At 56.0% G+C, this 21,977-nt stretch overlaps 1 protein-coding gene across 2 annotated transcripts in view; it reads right to left on the reverse strand.

Annotated features, from left to right (window-relative positions):
* Positions 1–21,977, reverse strand: part of EFNB1 (ephrin B1) — a 50,297-nt gene that overhangs the window by 13,703 nt on the left and 14,617 nt on the right. For both annotated transcript variants that reach the window (XM_051789592.1, XM_051789601.1), the window contains exon 2: positions 7,074–7,351. In XM_051789592.1, the coding sequence (XP_051645552.1) occupies positions 7,074–7,351 (278 nt within the window). The remainder of the gene's footprint in view (positions 1–7,073; positions 7,352–21,977) is intronic.

Raw genomic sequence — 21,977 nt, forward strand, 5'->3', positions numbered from 1 at the left:
GTCATGGACCCTTCCACACCAGGTTAGAGCTGTAGTGGTCCCTACAAGCCTCTTCCCCGCACTTTGGCAGCTACGGGAGCAGTAGAGTGCAATGGGGATCCCAGGGGAAAAGCCCGGGGAGAGGGTCTGGAAGAAGAAGTGGTTATTTTAAAAAACATGCCAAGGAAGTAGCTGCCTGCACTTATCCATGCACAAATCTCCTGGATGCACCAGTATGCCAGGATTTGTTTCAATTCCTTGTCGAGCTGATGGCTGCTTCTGCCTTGAGAGTCTCTTAATCCAGAAGGAGCCACGTTATCTCTCTTTCGTGTCATGGAGGAAGCCCTCAGAAGTGACCACTGATGAAGAGCCAGATCCACGAATGCCTGTGCAGCTGCAGCTCCAGGAGAAGCCCTGGGATCTCCATGTCCTCCTGCTGCAGATGTGCTGGGGGAGCAGGGGTTGCAAGGGGAGGATGAGGAAGGGGAAGAGAGGATGCACCACAAAAACTACAGGGCTGCTTTGCTGTGGGCCCCCCGCCACAGCTGCTGAGGGAGCACTTCTGGGGGGACAGGCAGATTCCCAATGTCCCAGGAGTGGGGGCAGAGCAGGATCAGGCAGGTGATGCAGGGGGAGATGTCACTTCTTCACTGCCATCACCCCTGCACTTCACTACTGCTTGTCACTCTGTTTTCAGGAGCACTGAGGAGTTAAACACGTTTTATTTTCTACTAATGGGTCGTGACAGTGCCAAAGAGACACTCTTGAAAATCGTTTCTGGTGGGGAACAGCATCCTGGGATGCAGGGAGCCCAATTTCCCGGGCAGACACAACCCAGTGGCCATCTCCAAAACCCTTGGCTGTGCCAGGGCTGCGGGCAGGGCCAGGCTGCCCAGCAGCCAGGGAGTTAAGCGGGCACCGGGACCCCCGGCCGGGTGTTTGTGGCAGGCAGGGCCCCCCGGCCCCAGAGCAGATCAAAGCACAGGGAATTTACCTCCCGGCCGGGTGCAGGACACCGGCCCTTTTGGAGGGGGCTTTTCATCCCTATTAGGGCCATGAAAGGCTGAGCCATGAGATCAGCTGCCAGGGGCTGTCCGGGGACAGTGCTGAGCCGAAAAGGTCAGGAGGGAGGAGGAGAAGAGAAAAGAGGCAGAGGCTTAAGGGACAGGGCTCAACAAAATCGCATTTACTGTGGTCACGGTCTTCAGACAAGGCTCCAAGACAAGGAACCGCATGTTGTCTAAGGGCCATTATTTGGGTTTGACATGTCCAGAGCCCGGCTTTGAAGTCGGGAGTGGGACACGTTAGAGATCCACCGGCTCCCACGCGGCATCTCCCGCAGGAGAGGGTCCCACCCACCCTCTGCCATCAGCTCTCAGCAGGACAGGGACAGAGAGCAAAGCCCCAAAATCAGATGGATGCCACCAGCCTTTGCTTGGCCCAGGTATGTGACAGGTATGGCCAAGGACTTGGCACGCATTTGGGGGAAGAATGAGGAAACCGGTTAATTGGGTTTTTATCAGCAGAAGTTCACAGCTCCCATCACGGCATCAAACAGCACTTGGGCTTTCAACTCACCTCCACCAAACAAGTTGTGGGATGGAAGATGAGGAGCACATGAAAGTGGCCACATTCAAATGCAATCAGCAAAGAGCTGGCAGGCTGACAACCCCCCCAGGCACAGCCCCCATCCCAAGGAACCAGGGAGGAAATTATCAAATCCCAAGGAAGGAGCTCCAGCGGCCCCGCAGACACACGCTGGCACCAGCTAAAGGCTTCCCAAACCAACGGAAGCTGGAGGAGCACAGCCAGAAAGGCAAGTATGGCAACGTGTCCCAAAAAATTCCAAGGGAGGAAGGATGATCCTGGCAGCTGGAGTCCATAGGTGACCCCTCTCTCCACACTGAAAACGCTGACGTAGCGCAGCCCAGGGACGAAGCCGCGTTGCAGCGGCAGCGCTGGTTTACAACAAATAACTCTTGCCAGGTTAAGACTAATTGCATCTAAAAACAGAAATGCAAGACAAGGGGTTTAACGCAACCCTCGGTAATACATCCGCTCCCGCCGGATCCCGCTGCCAAAAAGCGTTAGATTGGATTACGGATGTTATTACATCAAAAATGGATTGAAGGGCTTAAAGACTCCCAATAAACAGCAAACGCATTGGATTTATGGGGAAACATCTACCAGGGCCTCGCTTTTACTTCAGCATTGTCATCAAACAAGGCCTTTGTGCTTTAAAGAGGCTCAGGGGAGAGGTGAGACACTGCAGCCTTGCCAGGGGCTTGCCAGAGGGACAAGTGAGAGATCCAACCTGGAAGAACACCTTGGCACTGCTCACCACATCTGCAAACAACTGCCTGGAGAGCACCGAAAGGCTGATCAAGGTTTGTCTGGCGGTCTCCATCATCCCACACCCCACTGAACACAGAAGGGGCTTCCAGGACCACCACCAACCCCAAAACCAAACAGAGAACGAACTGGGGAACCGTGTCCGAGGATGGAGCAAGTGCAAGGCTGAAGAACACACCACCAGGTATGTCCCTGCCAGAGCACAGAGGCACCAGCACAGCTGGGCACCACTAACACCCCTCACAGACCTGACTGAGCTGAAGATCATGGAATCATGAAATGGTTTGCATTGGAAGGGACCTTAAAGATCATTCTGTTCCATCCCCCTGCCATGGGCAAGGACACCTCCCACTAGACCAGGTTGCTTCAAGCCCCATCCAATCTGGCCTTGGACACTTCCAGGATGGGGCATTCCAGAGATGGGCTCAGTGACCTTTAAAAGTTCCTTCCAATCCAAACTATTCTTTGATTCTCTGATCCAGAGCTCTGACATGGCAGGGAGCCACACCGGGAGCTCCTTCTCACACCGCCCTGCTGCCAGGACATGGGGATTAATGGATCTCTATCCAGGCACCTCATTACCAGAGATAGTGAAACTGGAGCAAGTTCAAAGAGGAGCAGCAAACGCAATTAGGAGCCGGAGTGAATTAGGAGGGGAGGTGCAGGGAGCTGAACCTGCAGGGCTGGCGGGGCCGGAGCTGCCCACGAGCATCCCGGGAGCACAGGCACCAGGGAGAGGGAAGGCCACTCCAGTGGGACACAGACTGCCATGGAAACAAGGAAAATCACCAGAAATCCACAAAACCAAGGCTGAGGAGAAAGGTTGGTATGGCCACACTCTCACACATGTGGCAGGGGACCTGTAGGCCCAAAGCAGGACCCCCACCCCACCTCTGGACAATATCTTCCCAGAAGAGTCCTCAGTTTCCCCCTTCCTGTGTCCTTTTGCTCCTGCCAGCCCAAAATGCAATTGAACAGATAATTTTGAAGCATGGGATACATTCCTCCCTCCCATTTCAGCCATTCACAAGCCACCAGCCTCTCCACCAGCTCTGCAGGGACAGAAGGCGGAGGAATCACGTGCCTGCCTTGATCAGGATGCTGTGAATGATCCAAACCTCACTGCTGGCCAGGGAATGGCAGGAGAACCTGCATCTACACACCAGTCTGCAAGTACAAACCACCCCGGAGTCCCCATGGATGCTCCCAGCAGCCTGCCCATGGCTTTGTGTTTGGCCCAGGAACCAGTGAAAAGACTTCCCTTTGGGGAAAAAAGCAAAACTTCCTTCCTGTTGGACCTCGCCTTCCTACCTCCCACACAGCACAGCAGGAGTAACCGCCCGGAGAGCCACCAGCACACACTTCCCTCTGTCTGCCCATGGTGCAGGATGGTTTTGTAGGGAGGGGATGGGATGCCAGGGACAGAGAATCCCACCCAGGCACCAAAAGCAGGCAGGGAAGCACCTGGGAGACCAGGGATGGAAGAAATCACAGCCTGTCATGGAGAAGAACACCCAATTCCCAAATTCCCAGCTCCTCTGCCCTCTCAGCACCCCACCCTGGGGATGGTGCCTAGATCCTGCTGGAGCCTCACGGTCCCCCCGAGCCTCTGCATTCACCATGGACCTGCAGGCAGGAGATGCCACATCTTGTTCTTTATGGAAAGGCTTAGGAAGAAGCATCACCTTCCCCTGCCCAGCCTCTGGAGCAAAGATGCTTTCAAGGAAAGCCTGGAGCTGGCGTGGAGGGGGCCGGTGCGAGGCTCCGGAGAGGACAGGGACAGGGAATGTTGGCTTTCAAAAGCCTTTTCATTGCTAAGCCCAGGGCTGGGGCCGTGTCCCTCCGTGATAAAAGTGTCCCTAAACAAGGCTTGGCATATCCAAAGCGAGGGCGAGGAGCAGCCCTGAATGGGAGGGACCCCGGGAAGCCCCCGGTTCCCGTGGGCAGGTTTTCCAGCGGCACACGTCCTGCTCCCCTCGGCTTCAGTGGCGCTTCCCCGGCTTAGAAATGAAAAGGAAGGAAAAAACCCTTTGTGTGTCCAGGCAAAGCTTGGGGAGAGGGAGGGGGGAAAAAATGGGGGGACAAAAAAAAGACAACACGTGGGTGGTCTGCTCGGGAGACTTTTGACTTTGTTTTTTTGGCTATTTTATTTCTTGGCAGAAAGAACTCCTGGGGCTGCTCGGCAGAGGGTATGGCCAGATCACAGGAGCATCCTCAGCCCACCCAGGGGCCAAAGTTCAGCTGGCAGCTCCCAGCTCTGAGGGGTTTCGCATCAAAGCACGGAGGAGTCAAGAGAAATTAAAGTCAGAAACGGTCCAAGGAAGGGGCAGAGGGCAGTGCCGGCCCCCCGAGGGGAGGGGGGACACCCCACAGGGATGTTCCGAGCACCCCGCTCGCTGCTTCCCTAGACAGCCTGAAACTGGGAAATAGAGGATAAATAGGATTTTATGTTAAAAAAATGAGCTTAAAAGGCTCAGCCAAACATCCGACAGGACGCACAGCCGGGATTTTGTAAACTGTGCTACGCCGGCTTTACAAAATCCAGGCTGTGCATCCCGTCGGATCCACAGCGAGCCAGAGCCAGAGCCGGTCACCTGCAGTGCCCCAGGTGTGCCGGCAGCGTTGGAGGGGAGCTGGCACCGACCCAAAGCCACGGGGGCCCTTGGGGAGCCACGTTTGGAGTCGGCAACACACTGTCAGCTGCTTGTGAAAACGCCTCCGAAAGCTCCAGGAGGTTGATTTTCACTTGAGTTTTTGTGTGAAATGAAAAATAGCTCCTCAAAATTTGGCTAATTCAGAGGCTGGTAAATCCCTCTGCCCCCACTTTCCTGGACTTGGATGACATATGAGGGATCTCACGTTTCTTCTTCCCAGTGCTTTGCTCCACTTCTGAGCTTGTTTTGGGGAACATATTTGTCTTTGAGGGCTCTTTACAGCTTGAAGGTCCCATGGGATGTAGCTCAGAGGACCCCTTCTTTCAGCCCTCGTTAGTTTGATGACCCTATGAATGCTTGAACTTGACCTCCAAACACAGAGAAGCCACTGACCAAGTGCTTCAAGATGTTTGCCTGACCCAAGGCTGTGATTTTGGCCCCTCTTTGCCCTCTTTGCCCACTGCGAGCAAAGCTTGTGTTGAATCAAGCCTTTCATCAGCTGAGGGACCACAAAGGGCTGAACTTTGGCATCCCAGGGCCATCCGGCTGGTGCCAAATATGGGGAGGAAATGGGAGTCTGCATGGGAGTTGTGCCAGGGCTTTTGGCATCCCAAACCCATCTCTGCGGTGCCCAGGCTGGAATCAGGGCTTCCTGCATCCCTGATGGCTGCAGAGCTGGTGTTCCCTGAGTGAGAGGTGATAGATGTCCCCAGGCTGGCACAGGGATGGTGACCATCACTCCGGGAGAGTCCGGCCCGGCAGTGACTCAGCCCATGGTCGCTGCCAGCACTGCATTGTGCCAAGCCGGCTCAGTGGGTTGTTGTGCCAGGTCCTCCCCGCTGTCACCTCTCCTGTTAGCAACACCTTCCTGTCTGACTATCCAGGAGCCACTCTGGCATCTCCATGGCCAAGCAGGGAGCAGAACCACCACTCCCAACCCACTCAGTCACACGTTATGAAGCACTAAGAACCATTTCCCATGACAGAACTGAGGGGGGCTCAGGGCTGTCCTGCCTGGCTGGGCCTGGCTGCTTCCTCTGCATCAGGTTTATTCCCAGCTACTCTGCAGCACAACTCCAGCCCCGGCTGGGCTGGCGGGGGATGTCCACATCGGCAGCCTCACCACGACACCGCGCTACGGCAGAGCCCCTCCTGCCCCCAGCTCTGCCACGGCCTCGCCGCCCCCTCCCGCAGATTCCAGGCTAAAAATACCCTGTTTACGGAGGGGAAAGCGGCGGCTCCCCCGGCCGGCGCTCGCCTCCCACGCGGGCGGCTGACCCCTGTGCCGGCTGCTCGCCGGTGAGCCCGTGGCACGTGACATGAGGGAGCCGAGCCATGGCCACCGTGCCCTTTGCATGCACGGAGCCAGGCGGGAACAGCCAGGCTGAGCAGGACGGGAGGGGAGGAAGAGCGAGCTGGCAGCACTGCCTGGACATGGCCGAGCTCCCCAGCGTCCTCCTCCATCCACACTAGAGTCAGCACAGGCGGATACACCCCTGTGCAATGGTCCCCCGCATGCACAAACAACAGGCCCCAAGAAAATTCCAATGTCCTTCACTCTCCCCTCCATAAAAAGCACTAAGACACAAAAGGGACAGGCCAACGTGCAGAATTCTGCAGCCATCTGGATCACAGCACACACTGCACACCACTGGCACTTCCCGCTGCCGGAGCTGCTCTTGGAGGCAGCACCCACGGACAAGGACAAGCATCTCCTTGGACACCATTCCTCTTTCTCCCAAGCAAAGTCCTGCAAATGACCTGTAATGCCTCCAGCAAAGATGGCAGCAAAATATAAGCTCCAGGCATGACAGTGCTCCGGACACACAGAGCCAACCCCGCCTGGGGACATGTTCCTGCTCCTGGCCACAAGCGGGGCAGGGACAGCAGAGCAGCCAGACACGGACCGGTGACCCCACTCAGCCAGTGACACATTCCTCCCCCTGCTCCCATCCAGTGGGACATATTTTCCGTACATGTCAGCTCTTTGCACCGGCCAAGTCACACACAAGTGCCTGGCGACACTGTCCAGGCGCCCGCAGCCCTCCCGAGCCAGGGTCGGCGGTGAGGAGGAGGAGGGCGACTCACATGTGATGAAGTAATCCTGCTGCCGCTTGAACTCCAGGCCCATGTAGTTGGGGCTGAACTCCTGGAACTTGATGGTGAAGCGGATCTCCTGCTCGGGCCGGTTGCACGTCACCAGCACGTTGGGGTCCATGACGGTGCTGCAGGCATCTGCCTGCTCCTTCCTCACCAGGTACAGCTTGTAGTACTCGTAAGGCTTGGACGGCTCCGCCTTGGGGCAGATAATGTCCAGTTTATCCCCAATCTCCGGGTAGATGACCAGCCCCTTCCCAGTCATGAATCTGAAAGAGAGGAGGGTGAGAGGTTACCACATGCTGGAGCAGGAGCCACACCAGCCCATCCCACCCCACTCACAACATTTATTTTGTGCTTCAACTCTGCTGCTTCCCCTCTACAAGATAGTTGACACCAGAATTAAGTTCTCCTCTTCCCTCCCCATCCCAGCATATAACAGAGCCAGTGTGGGCTCCCTCCAACAAAACCAGAGCTGGCTTGGGTCAGTCCAACTCGCCAGCCATGAAAGGGCGGGCACCCTTCCCAGCCCCAAGCCTGGCATCCAACAGGGAATGGAGTCTTCCCACAAAGGGCTGAGGAGCAAGCGGGCTGGAGACGCCATGGCTCTGCCCGACGGCCAGGCAAGGAGCTTCCTGCAGGGACAGGCAATAATTAGGCACAGGGAGAAGTCCTGACAATGGGGCGCAGGGAGGGATCTCTTCCACGCCCCGGCTCCCCAAGGAATTCCTGTCCTTAAATGGAAGGGAGGGAAGCATCCTGCAGGACAACTTCTGCCTCACCAGGCTCAACGGCGTGCCCAGGAGCGTGGGAGGACCGGATGGAGAGGAGCAAGGAGGGAGGAAAGCTATTCGGGGCTGGAAGGCAGGGCATTGGGAAGGGAAGGAAGGCAAGATGCTGATAATTAGCATTCGGATCTCGTTATGGTGGGGCAAGGCTCTGATTAGGTTTTTCCAGCATGAAGGAGAGGATTAGGGCAGCAAGGAGGGAAGCAGCAGATCATCTACTTTGATGTAGGCAACAAGCGTTCCTGATGGGAGATAAGGTGGGAATGGATGTTCCTGCAGAGTTATCTCTGCTGCAACTCCCTCATGTAATCTGGGCATGGCAAAAACCAAAGCAAGTGTTTTGGCTGCACGGTCACGCTTCCCCTTCCGCTCTCGGACACGGCCCATCCCTGTCCCAGTCCATCCTGGCGGTTGGATGGGGTCCGGGACACCTTCTGCCCCCAGCCAGCTGCTCCAGTTGGAGCTGCAGGCTCCATGGAAGGAAGATCAAACACACAAAACCAACCTGCTCCGTGGCTCCAGTACAAGTCTTAGCAAGAAGCCACGGAGCTGGAAGCAGCAGCAGGCCTCTGGCTGCGGGAGCCCCACAGATCCACATGCCAGGCTGGGAGCTGGCAGGCGGAGCCAGAGCCCACGCACCCCCAATGCCCTTGGCACGGGCTCCGGAGCTCGGTGCCAGCTCGGTAGCAGCGGGACAGACACACAGACATCATGTGCACCTTGCTGCCAGATCAGACGGGCAGCCGGGGTGCCCGCCCTTTCCCAGCCCAGGAGAGTTGGCACAGGGATGGTGGGTACGGTCCCATGGAGCTGGATTCAGGCAGGTTATCCGCCCATCCTCCCTGTGCGGCTGCAGCTCTGCCTCCACCATATCAGCCCCAGCAGTATCCAAAGCAGCTGCACAACGGGGCATCAGGCACAGGGAGATGGTCGGGATCATCCCAACCCTGGCACCGCCAGTACAGCAGGGCTTTGGCCTCAGTAGGTTTGGGAAGTGATTAAGTTTTACACAAGTCATGATTCTGGCAGAAGGTGACCATGAGAGAGTTGGGAAGTCGACCCCTGAAGGGCTTTCAGGGATGCAGGTGGGATGCTGACCGTGGTGCCAGCACGGCACAGTCCAGCTCCATCCGCGGCACTACCGGCAGGTAAGCCAGGCTTCGCTTCACACTACCAAGTAGGTCACCTGGCCGGTGGCCAGCACGGGCTTCCAAAGCGATAAAGGTTTCCCCACCCACGGCCGGAGCCCTGACGCAAGGCCGGAGCGGGGCAGGAGCAGGGAGCAGCCCCTGCCCCTCCCTCCCGGCCGCAGACACGCAGTGCAAGTGAACACTTGCACGCTCGCCCCGGGTTCCCACCCCGAGAGGCAGCTGGATCCCACACTCCACGGCTGGGCTGAGTCAGAGGCTTCCTGGCACAGGATTCTGGAGTGACTCAAGCTCCCTCCTCCAGCCCCTGCCAGCTCCCTCCTGCCCAGAAGATGCCAAACAGGAAGCCACAAACAAGTCAAGCAGATGTCTTGCACCGCCGGAGCAGGAGGAGAAAGCTGCTATCCACCCTCATCTCCATACCAGGAGGACCTATTACACCTCCATGGCCAAAACCTTGGCCAACACCTGCAAACCAACCGGTCCCCACGACACCAGCCTATTGGGATGGGGCCAAGCAGATTTTTAAACAGGGGAGGGGCCATGAAGCAGCTGGGGCAGCTGAGAACATCCCAGCACCACATCCTGCTGGCACCTCCTCATCTGAGGAACTCCAGGACCAGGGCCTACGTTTGGTTTATTTGTTTAAAGGATAAAACAAGGCGAGTCCCTGCCATGACCGCTCAGTCCCAGCTCCAGAAGCACATGGCTTCAGCCTGGAAATTAGCCCAGGAACATCTTCCAGATCTCCTACGTCAAGCAAGACAGAGCCACCTCACCATGCACGGGGCTTTTGAGGTGCTACCTCTGACTGCTTCTCTCTGCCAGCCACATTCCCCCCCCAGTATGTTTCCCTTTGTCCTCCAATTTCCTTGTTTTTTTCTTCTCCATTTCCCCCTTAGTGTCCTCTCTCTTCTCCAAAAGCAGGGCTGTTCCCAAAAAATTTTGCTTTGTCACAAGAACAGCTTGTAATGACCATCCTAGAGAAGACCAAGAGCTCCTACCACGCAAGAGGCCAGTTCTACAGGAAATTCTCCTTTAAAATACTCAGTAAAAAGCTACATTTATCACAAGAAAAAGAGAGGAAAAAAGGAGAGTCCAAAAATTGTCGCGTGTTGCCTGAACGCAGGATTGCAGCCAGTTCTGGGGACAAGGAAATTTAGTTCAGAGGGATGGCTGAAGACAAAAAGGAATTACACTCTTGACTTGTCTTCACAAGGACACGTCTTCAGATTTATCTTAACCGGGAGGAACGAACAGAGCAACTTCTAAATTAATAGGGAAATTCATCGTGCCCTCAGAGCACCCGCTGTAATGCCAGGGAGGGAGGGAGGGGGAAATCTGCTGTTCCTCCATAAAATACAATTTGATTTCCCTGGTTTAAGGTGGGGAGGAAAAAAATACAAGGAAAACTAAAATTTAACTCAAACTTAATGCTGAAAAACAGCTTCCACCTTGTATGACTCTCCTTTACCTCGTCCATCACTCACAAGAATGGTCCAGCTTTATTCCTACCCCACCTCTGGAAGTGTTCAAGGCCAGGTTGGATGGGGCTTGGAGTAACCTGGGAGGTGTCCCTGCCCATGGCAGGGGGTGGAACAGAATGATCTTTAAGGTCCCTTCCAACCCAAACCATTCTGGGAGTCTGTGAATGGCCCGTCACCAGTTCACAGGTAACATCCTTCCTCCTGGAGTCCAAGGACATGGGAATGATTAACTACAGCCATTACAGCTTAAAACAAGTACTTTTTGCCAGCTGAGCAGGTGGGGAGCACTGGCCATCACTCCACTTATCGGCAGCTCCGTCCATTAAAGCCCCTGGAGGTGGTTTTTGGGTGGCACCCACGGCTGCCCACCCGCAGAGCCGTGCTGGGACCATCCCAGCCATCCCAGCCAGGCATCCCCCCACAGCCCCCCGGCCCCCAGCTCCCGGCCCTGCAGGTTCCCTGGGACCGATCAGGTGGCAGCGTCCAATTTCCTCATTGTTTCAGGAGGTGTTTTCTGATGGGAAAGGTGAAAAGGGTATTTGTGAGCCTTGTAAACCGATTCCTCCGAGTTGGGTAAACAACGGGAGCTCTGTTGGCAGCGGGATGTCGGGATGCTGGAGCAGAGAGACGGGATTAAAGGGCAGCCTCTCCCCTGCCCTGAGTTGGGGGGCCGCTGCTGGGGACCCCCAGCCCTTGCAGAGCTCCCCCCTCAGCAGCACGGAGGGCTATGCTCCCTTAGGGCTCCAAACCGTGGGATCCGATGGACTGAGTGGGGTCTATAGGTGGGACCTGCTGGAAGAGCAGTGCCTGTGGAGGCAGCACCCTGACATCACAGAGGGGGGTTGCTGGGAGAGGAGGAACGGGGTAGTAAGGCTCCTCTCCTCCATGTGGGAACACATGGATAGATATGGATAAGCCAACACGTTCACAGCAACAGCTGCAGACACACGTGTCCTGCAGACAAGTCATCTGGAACCTTAAAATCCAGCAGTCCTTCAGATCTTCCTTAGAGGAGACCAGTGAATTGCTTAAAAACATATTTTTTTAAAAAATGTGTTGACACACTTTCCAACCTCTCCTCTCCCCCTGATCCAGGCATTCCTTGCACCATGTCAACTACCAAATCTCCAGGGCAGCATCACCTTTCCCCACATCCACAACACACGATGCCCCTCACCTGACATCAGGCTTTGCAGAACAACATTTACCAAGAACCTGCTCCTCGCAGAAGACGCTCTAAAGCCGATGCTGACATACATACAAGATGACATATGCTAAATGCTGTTTGCTTCAAAGAAATCCAAAAATAACTGTATCTTACATGCAGGACATGTACGTCTGGCAGGGAAGGCTGACAGTGCCCGGCAGAGCGAGGCCTGCAGGAGCTCTGTGGTTTTCCTGGTGTCTGGGCAGCTGAAGACCCCGTGGGCCCAGCTCTCCACACCAACAGGTCCTTCCAGCCAGATCACAGCTCCCACGAGCCACCGCGGCTCACACCCACTGGGAACCGCCTCACAAAGGGATGGGAAAGGACCAGATCCAGTAAAAAAGCCAAAACTCCCTGTATGAACTGGGTGTGTGCTCCTGAAAAGCACTCCTGAACCCTGCGAGAGCTTTGCTGGTGCCCAGACACACCAGGTTCAGCCCCACCCCTCTGCCTCGCTCTCCCTCACTTCCCTGGGACATGGCAGCCATGTCCAGGCACTGGGTACTCTCCCAGGACCCTTGGCTACCAGCCAGAGAAATCAATGCTGTCCCCAGAGGAGTCCTCCAGACCCCAATATCACAGAGCTCCAGCCACCAGAGGGGCACTGCACAGCTCACGCTCCCACCATCGCTCCAAAGCTCCCCTGCTGACACCCAGGCACCGCTGCCCTTGCCAAGGTCTGTGTTTTCACCAAGAAAGAGACATCGAGGGGCTGGTAGCAAACACTGGGATGTCTCTTGGGTGGTACCATCGCAGCTGGAGTCAAACAGCATCACTAGACAGGGACGAGTACACAGTCCCAGCTTGAGCCAAGAGCATCAGACACCCCATGTCACAGGGACAGCCCCCCCCCAACTCACTTCACCCCTCAAGAGCTGAGGACAACCAAACCAGAGGAATTATACACTAATCCCAACGGCCCACCTTATTCCAGTACACCAACAGCATCTACAGCCTTTCCCGGAGCTGTGCCAGCAGCTGGAGGCACAGGACCCATTCTCCTTTTTGACTCCCATTCAACTCTTGGGAACAAAGAAACCCCGTGGAAGGAAGTTAATTACAAGTGGAATGAAAAGGTTCCACACTCTCCTCTGCCTCCCTCTGTATCTGTCGCCTTCTCGCTCGTCCATCGCGCTCCCCGTCGCCGTAAGAGGGTAAATCGGAGCACGCGAACCCCCACGCTCTCAGATCCCACTTCTTTCATGTGCTCCTCTATTATTAGTCTCCTTTAGAAGAGCCTTCCATCTTTTTTCCCCCTGCTAATCTATGTATAATTATTTTCCTTGCCCTCGGCAGACCTCTGCTATTTCTGCTCTGTCCTTCGGAGCCGAGGTGGCCACACAGACCCAACAGTTCCAGGTAATTCTAAAAGCAGCATCGTATCTCCCCCACTCTCTTGGTCTCTGGTGCTCAGAGAGAGATTTTCCACCTTCCAGCCCCCCCAGCTCCTCGTTGTCCCCGGGAGGGGGAACAGCCTCTGCTGAGCCCCCACAGGCTGTCCTGTCCCGTCCCCCTCCCAGACACACTTTAAGGCCCTTTTTTTTTCCACATCTCGGGTTTAATGAGGCCCATTCAACCCTCCCAAAGACAAAAGGCCCTTCTCGTTTCCAAACGGATTTACACGACGCATCAGTGAGGCATAAACGAGTCACCATGGCAACGCACACTGGCCCCCCCAGCACTGGGATGCCATTTTCCAACTCCACTGCTCCCCAAAACCCCTTTGTTGCTTTAATGCAGCTAGGAGGCTCCTCACCGGCTGGGAAAATCCCCCACCCACCCCAAAGTGACCCCCGGGGCCAAGGATGACATTTTTGAGGTGAAGTTAAAAGATGTCCCCAGTGCAGACACCCCAGAGAGCTCCACGCCATGACCGACTCTGGGTCATGGCCAAGTCAGGGTCTGGATTGAGTGGAAGGGACAGAAACACCAATTGCAGGGGGAAATGAAACCAAGCTGCCCCCTCTGCCCAGAAATGGGGGTGATGCCCACGGCAAAGCAGTCTGTCCACGCTCAAACACCAGCCCCAGCCACAACCCTGCTCCCAGCACCTTTCCACAGGGAAGCCGGTGGCTTTGGGGATTCCCATAGCTTTGGCAATGATCAAGAGGTCACTCCAATGCTTCATACGGAGGTTTGGCAACCATGAGCCTCATGTTTGTACCATAACCCTCCCCAGCCAGCCTCTCACTGAAGCTCAAGAGAGCACCTTGCTTGCTCCATGCAGGGAAGACGGGACACAGGGAATGTGGGAAGCAGCGACGTCCCACCACAGCTCCTCAAGCTTTTTTCAGATGTTGCACAGTCGCTTCCATATCTCTGAAGACCAAGCCCTTACCCAACATCAAGGGGACAGCCCAGCTGTACCTGATTAGACAACAGGGAAAGACCAGAAAGAATCCATTTTCCATGAAAACACCTCCGGGGTTTCTGCAAGGGGAAAGGAAGCAGGACCCTGGTTACAGCTGCAAATCTGCAGCTTACAGATGGGTCTCCCCTCCTCCAGTCCAGACCCTTCTAAGGGAGAGAGATCCAGAGCAACAGCCAGCAAGGTGACTGAAGACATCACTTGTCACAGGGCCCAGCACGTTCCCACTCGTGGAGATGCTCTTCAGCCAAAAGAGCCACCTCAGAGCAGCACTGCCACCCCTCTGCATGGGTTTGGCTTTTCCTGTCCCTGCACCAGATGCCAAGGTAGAGGAAGTCTAGAGGAGGGACAGCTAGCAGAGGTCACCAGGGACAAGGGATGATCCCCACAGATCCTCTCTGTCCCTGTGCCAGTTTTCCTGCCGCTGGGCTCAGGAGCCCAAGGGCTTTTGGAACAGGTGGCTCAGCAGTGGTCACACCAAGGTTATCACCAACCAAGAGCAGAGGAGGTCTCCAGCCATCAGGATGCTGTGGAGAACAGGTCACCAGGCTCAGGAAAGCCGGCACAGATGCTGGTCACACCTCAGCACCCATGGCCAGCAGGGCCACAGTGGCCAGCGATGCCCCTGGCCCCACAGCCACTGGCAGCCAGGGCTGGCCTCGGTGACTCAGAGCCCTCCTGCACCATGGCATGCCCAAGGAAAGCATCTGAGTCCCAGATTCTCCATCAGCTCCAAGGAGGATAATGGTGGCCCCCATTCCATCGCCACACTGAGCACAGCCAAAGGCAGTGCCCACAAAAGAGGAATGTTCTCCTTTGTCCCATCGTGTGCTCGGCCAAGATGGTTCCCAGTGCCAGTCAATCATCTACAGGGATGGCTGCTGTTCACCCCAGCGCTCTGAGGAGGAAGAAGAGAGGGGGCAGGAGGAGAAGGCTCACAGCCCTCGCAGGAGCCAGGCCTGACATGAGCTGCCACGTGCTGCTCCATGTTCCCACCCCGTGCACTCAGACACTGCTCCCAAACGATCCCAATCCAAACCCTGTGAGGGCGGGAAACAAAAAGTGCTGGTAATTGAGGGAGTTTGGAGGAGATTTAATTGGGGTCAGAGCAGTGGCGCAGGCTGCTGCTGCCACCTGCAGCCAGTGGTGTGGGCTCGGGGGACCCCAGGCTCCCACCCGCGCCGGCCTGGGGTGCAGACGCAGAATGAGGAGCGCCAGGGGTCCCCTGGGCTTGTCCCCACCCCACACACCCCCCTGCAAACTCCTTATTTTCAGCACAATAAGCAGCTCCAGCAGCGACGGAACCACGGGCTTGGCCAAGAAATGCAGAGAAAAAAAAGCCATATTTTCTCCCTCGAGTTGTATCGTCCCGATCTCCCCGCGGAGGAATCTGGAGGAGTCGAGTTATCTAATTAATGCTGGCAGAAGCGGGAGGCCGAGGGCCGGGGGGCGGCGGGGCCCACAAAGCCGGCGTGGGGAGCGGTCTCCCCGCCGCTGGCATCCCCCGGCAAAGGGGCCCCTCGCTGGGAGTGAGGTAAGAGGGGATTCAAAGGGGGGTTTGTCAGGGGTTTTGTTTTTGAAAACGGGGGAGGGGAACGGGACAGGGCTTGACAAGAGCTGACAGACAACTGAACAAAACCATAAGGGCCATGAATGGCAACACGGCGCTTTAATTGGCGTAGGAATGGAGAGAGAAGTGAGACAATGAGGCTGGGCAGTGGCAGTGGGGCCGAGGTGTGGGCAGCGGGCACTCACCTTCTTCTGCCCACACTGCCAACCCCATCCCGACAGAGGTTGGCAGCTGGATGGCCTCCATCCTGAAAAATAGCACCCAAAAACCCCAGGGAAAACATGGAAGCCGGAACGACAGAGCCCAGCACCCATCAGGCATCACAAAACCCTGACAGCACCAGAAGCAGCACAGTCCCAGCCCTGGGACGCTGCAGATATTAAATGATCCATCGGAAGCAGCTCAGGTTCCCGCTCGGCTCCGTGTGTTTTCCGGCCTCAGTTTGGCCGCCCGTGCCCTGGCTGCAGCCCCGCTCATCCGGAGGACGGGGGGCCGGGAGGGGGAGAGAGGGAGAGGCAGGTTAAAAGGGAACACGGTTGGATCAGCAGGGTTCCCACTCCTTCCCTGACCCCTCCGAAATAAAACGGAGGAGATTTCGCCTCCCGGTTCCAAAGCAAAGAATTACTTTGGCAGGGCCCGCGGCGGCGGCCGGGCGCCCACTTGGAAGGGAAAGCGGCAGGAATATGCCCAAGGAACCCAAGAGCAGGCCCTCCCCGCCAGGGCCTGCTCATTCTCATGCAGATCCATCCCCAGCCAGGACAGATCGGAGGCAAATTGCAGCCCGCCCTCCCCAGAGTAGGGGAAGGCAGGCAAGGGGCTCAGCCCACCAGACCTGACACGAACCCCACTGTTTTCCAAGATCCCCCTCTTCCCACCTCTCACTTTTCCGGCTCAGTTGGAAAAACGAAGGGCTGAAAGCCAAGAGCTGAAGTTACAGCCAGTGGTTGGGTCCTGGGAGAGAGAGAGCCCCTCCCTCCCTTCCTCCCTGCACCCCAGAACCCGGCACCCCAGAATCCGACACCTCACTGACCCTGCACCCCAAAATCCCAGGCTGCAGCCAGGAGCCTCAAACAAGCCCAAACCTCCCAACAGGACAGTGGAGACCCTCTACCCTGAACCAGACAACACTGAGTGCTGCAAGTCACTGCTGCTGCATTCCCAGGGGTACAGAACAGGTCCCCAAATCCCTCAGCACCCCCCTTCACACTCTACTGGCCACCTCCAAAGGAAGGGAGAGGAGCCACCAGCCTCCCCCAGTTTTCTGAGGACTACCACAAAAATAAAGCCCACACATGCCCTGGGGCATGCACCAGCAGCTGTGGGGTCCTCCTGGACTTCCCCTGGCTCCCATGGTGTCCCAGGGCTTGTGTCTCCACCCCCAGAGATCCCACTGCTCTGGGTGACAGCCCCAGAGCACCCACCCAGGTCCCTGGGAGGGCTGGGGCTCTGGCTCACCCCAAGGATGCAATGCTGCGGTTTGAAGGATTAATCCCAACATCAGGAACCGGGCAGGGAGGAGCAATCCCTGCAGAGGGTTCCCCACAGCCCGGCTGCGGGATGGCCTGCCCTGCCCCGACAGGTCTCCCGGGTTTCGCCAGCCCTGCCAGCCCCTGGCCCAGGAGCAGCGTCACCCCCCTGACTCACCGCCAGGCCCTTTGATCCCTCGGCTCCCAGAGGTGGCCAAACGAGTTCTGTCATTCCAGCTCTGTCTGGAAGCGCCATCTTCCCAGGCAGCTGCAAATCACCAGCCCTCAGCCCTCGTGTCATTACCGGCAACTCGCTCGGCTGCCACCGGCCTTGGAACTTACTGAGAGCTTCTCAACCCCTGTCCTAATGCAGGGCACGTCCACATCTGCCCACATCTGCCCACAGCTGTCCACCCCAGCTGTGGTTGGAAGGGACCTTAAAGCTCATCTCATTCCACCCCCTTCCACTATCCCAGGTTGCTCCAAGCCCCGTCCAACCTGGCCTTGGACACTTTCAGGGATCCAGGGGCAGCCACAGCTTCTCTGGACAACCTCTGCCAGGGGCTCACCACCCTCACAGTCAAGAATTCCTTCCCAATATCCCATCTAACCCTGCCCTCTGGCAGTGGGAAGCCATTCCCCCTTGTTCTGTCCCTCCATCCCTTGTCCCAAGTCCCTCTCCAGCTCTCCTGGAGCCCCTTTAGGCCCCGGAAAGAACTCTAAGGTCTCCCCAGAGCCTTTTCTTCTCCAGGCTGAAGCAGGAACCAGGTCACAGAGTTCCTCACTCCCACGTCAGCCCCACCACCGGCACGTCGTGCTTGGCCGGCCAGGACCTTCGGCCCCACTCCATGGGGGTGGATGGGGCTGGGTTAGGTCTGAGAGAAAAAACTAAAGATGAGTCACAAGACCTCAAAAGATTATTTGTTTTCTCCCCTCTTGTCCTCCTGCACACACAAACTGAGCCATCACCAAAGCCTGGAGAGCCAGCTCCGCAGGAAAGCCTGAATCCAGTCTCCACCTTCAGCCCTGGATGTCACTCAGCAGGGAAGAAACTGCCCCTTTCTCCCCAAAACCTCTTCCCAGTGCTGCCCACTGTGCTCTTTACTGTGAGGCCCCATTCAGGTGCAAAAGCCCCAATTTTCTCTGCATCTACAGCAAAAAGACAGACCTTCCTAAAGGTTTCAGCACTGGGAGGGGCTGGGACACCCTCTGCTCTCCCTCTTCTCTGCTCCCAGTTTACCCAGTTCAGGGCTGATTGGAAGAGCAGCAGCTGAAAGGGGGGGCAGGAGAGAGGCCAGCACAGCACAGGAGTGTCAGGTTTAAACCTCTCCTCCTGCCCAAAGAGATCTGGTTCAGACTTGCTTTTATTTTTAGGCCAGATACACGTACAGCTGAACTTTAATACAGTGTACAACATCCAGCTGGGAACGGGCGAGGGAGAGGAACCAGAACCCAGCACTGGCTCGGGTGTCACGGGAGCTGCCAGAGCCGGAGATCTCAGGACTCGTGCTCCTCTCTGTCCCCAAGGATGTCACTAGACATTGTTGGGACACACAGCTCCCACTCCCTGCGGGGCCTTTCACAAAGCAGTAAGGAAAGCTTGAGTTTAAACCTAAAAATAACTCAGCCCTTGGGCCTGAGGGGGAGGGGGCAGAGCACCCAGCCTGCCATCCCGCTCCAGCACCAGCAGTTTCCAATTGCCTGCGGACAGGGAGCGTTCCCAGTTCTCCCCCCGAGACAAAAACCTCCGCCTTGCCACCCACACTCATGGAATAAAGCTGGCAAGAGCCACAGGAGAGACCAAAGTCTCCCCCAACCACATCCTGCCCCCCCCTTTGCTGCCAGATGCGATTCCCCAGAGCCTTGTCCCAAAATCCCGCCAGCTCAGGCATTCCTGGTGGCAGTCCTCGTCCCACCGCCTGTGTGCCACCACGCTGGGGACACATCCCAGTGATGCCATCACACCAGGAGCCTGACAGGGCTGATGCCACCAGCCTAACGGGGAGTTTATTCCAAGGCTGGTGACTTGTCTGCCCCGCTGATCCCCCTTCCCTGTGTTCCACAGGCAGAACCAGTTCCCAACATGGAGCACAAGCATCAAACTCACCAGAGCTGGGAGAGCACACAAGGACCAACCCCCACCTTGCAGCGATGGTTTCAGGGTGCCCCCCAGGAAAGGGGATGATTTACCAAGGCTTATGAAAACCCCAAGTGAGCACCAGTGCTGCTGCAGGAACACCCCATCCTGCCCTTTGGCTCCTGGCCCCTGGCAGGACTCACCCCCACAAACCCCTTACTGGACCCCAAATCTTCTCTCCGACCCCCAGGACCCTCAGCTCCCCCATCCCTTCCTGCCTCCCTATCCCAGAAAAGCCATTCACGAGGCTCCAGTCTCTGACCATCCAACTCCCTAAATCCACTTCAGTCTTTCTTTGCACTTAAGGTGCTTTTTTCCTTTCCTTTCTCTTTTTTAAACTTATTAAGGAGAAAGTTCAAACCACTGGCAGCGACTGAGACGCACTAATTTGGAACTTAGTGTGGAGTCGACATTGCATTAAGTATTTCTGTCAACCGTGAGGACACACCATGTCTGTGTAAGAAATTACACCAGCAATTATAGCTAAAGAGGCATGTAAAATTTAAAAAAAAAAATTTAATGTATTCAGAAATGATAACTGACATTCTTATTAGGATTAATCTAATTTTAGTAGACTCATTTATATCCTGCCTCTGGATAAAAAATGAGTTTCAATTTTAAAACCTGGATAAAAACTGGCATTTTTTAAGAAAGTACTTTTAAAAGTCACCCTGCATGATTAAGCGGGATGATAATGTGAGGAAGCTTAACAAAAAGCTGTGCCATTAAAGAAGATATTTGTTAAACAAAACAGAAGCAGAGATATTTATCAACCCCAGCAGACTGTTCCAGGGTAACTCCGGACCTGGCGCTGCCGGGTGTTGCTTGTGGTTGCAGGTTAATGGAGAGAAAATTGGGAACGGCGGATAACGGGGAAGGGGCAGGACGATGCTCAGGGCTGGGTCGGAGTTTTGCCGGGATGTCAGGAGCACGGGATGCATCCTGCACCCATGAGCAGGGAATGGCAGGCATCAGTGAGAGCCATATGGTGCATCTAGAGCCTGGATGAGCAACGCTGCCCAGTGTAGCCTGGACAGTCCCATGAGGCAGGGATGGGGGCAAGGTAAAGCACGGGAGTCACTCACAGACTGGGAAAAGAAACTCCAAAGGTTGAGTTAGTTTAACTTACCCAAAACCTGAGATTTTACACCGAGGTCCTTCGCAAGGAGCAGCCTGGGGGTGCCGAGGTTTGCCAGAACACTGAGCGGGGCTGGGCACAGTTACACACTGCCCACCCTCTGTGGCACTGCCACAGGCTGGTTACCTGGTACAAACACGTGCCCTTGGCCCATTGCTCTGGTCTCCATACACTGTAACCCCACGGAAGTGGATTGTTTAAATGGCACAGGTTCTGGCAGAAGCAGGTACAGGAGCATCTCTTCCCCCTGTCCTGACACACCACGGAGGACACCTTTCCCCAGCACACGTTTCCTGCTAGGGACACCTCTAACAACTAAATAACCCCAAATCACATCACTCATCAAACCCAGTCACCCCAGGAAAGGAACCAGTCGAGATGCCTCCTCCAGTCATGCCTGTTACTCCATGTCCCCACATTCAAATCCCCCACGGCAGCGGGGCTGCCATGGACATGTCCCGGACCACCATACACCATGGGATACCAAGGAGATGTTCAGTCATCCCAGGGTGGGAAGATGGGAAGGCAGGAGGGCACATGGAGCCTGCACCCCCAGGATGGGAGCCAGGCACTCACCAGGGCTTGGCCCTCTCCTCTCACCCGCATCCCCCCATTTGAAGGGAATTAAGCATGGAAGCAAGGCACCAAATGATTTAAGGATACATGGAAGGAGTCAAAAGCCAATGAGGAAAAAAAAGTCCCAGGCTGATTATTTTATTTTCTCTTGACAGTTTGAGCCACAATGGCCAATAAATCCCAATTACGGATTTTAAAAATGCTTCCTGCAGACACTTGGACCATCAAGGCAATTCTGGGTTCCCATAACTCCTGCTTTATGATGGTCATACATGTCAGCTCTCCGCAGAGCCTAGCATTTCAATAAAATGACCATAAACCTAGATTAGAGATTAAAGGACTGACTCAGAAGTTGTCAGAGGAAGAAACAAGTTTCCCTGCAATTGCTTTGCCATTTTTACCGACCAACAGTTTGGCTTTTGGATGGTTTTATGCCAGCAGTAAATCCTGGCTGCTGACAGCTCGGTGTGGAGAGGCTGAGGCAGTGGGGAGGTGCGGGGAGGACCGAGCGCAGCCCCGGCTCAGCGACAGCTCCGCGATCAGAAGTGACAGGTCTCCTCCTGGGCTCCCCAGCGCCTGCGACGGCACAGGGACGTGGATGCCAGCTCCGACCGACCTTCCCAGCCCCCCCTCCCAGCCCCCCAACCTGTCAGACTGCTCTCCAGGGAGCAGCTCTGTCCTCCTTTCTCCTCCTTTCGTTTTGGCAGGGTCAGGAGCTGCCAAGCACACCAGGACATGGGAAGGTGACAGCGGAGGGGTGACCCCCCCACCCGTGGGCTCCCTGTGGCCAGACAGGACCAGGGAGCCCCAAACGATGCTCTGGGGGAGCAACCCCGGCCCCCCATCAGCAGCTGCCTCTGTCCCCCAGCCTGTCACAGCAGCAGTGACAACTCAGTGGAGACGCCTTTGGAAGGATAAACGCCGAGCGTTTGTTGTGCTCGTGTTTCCTGGATGAATGCGCCGCTTCCTTTTACTAAATGCTCTCCTAGGAGAAGGGAAAGGGAAAAATA

Source organism: Manacus candei, unplaced genomic scaffold, assembly GCF_025592945.1.
Source record: "Manacus candei isolate 608988 ecotype Guabito, Panama unplaced genomic scaffold, ASM2559294v1 h1tg000003l, whole genome shotgun sequence".
In the NCBI taxonomy this organism is placed as follows: Eukaryota; Metazoa; Chordata; class Aves; order Passeriformes; family Pipridae; genus Manacus; species Manacus candei.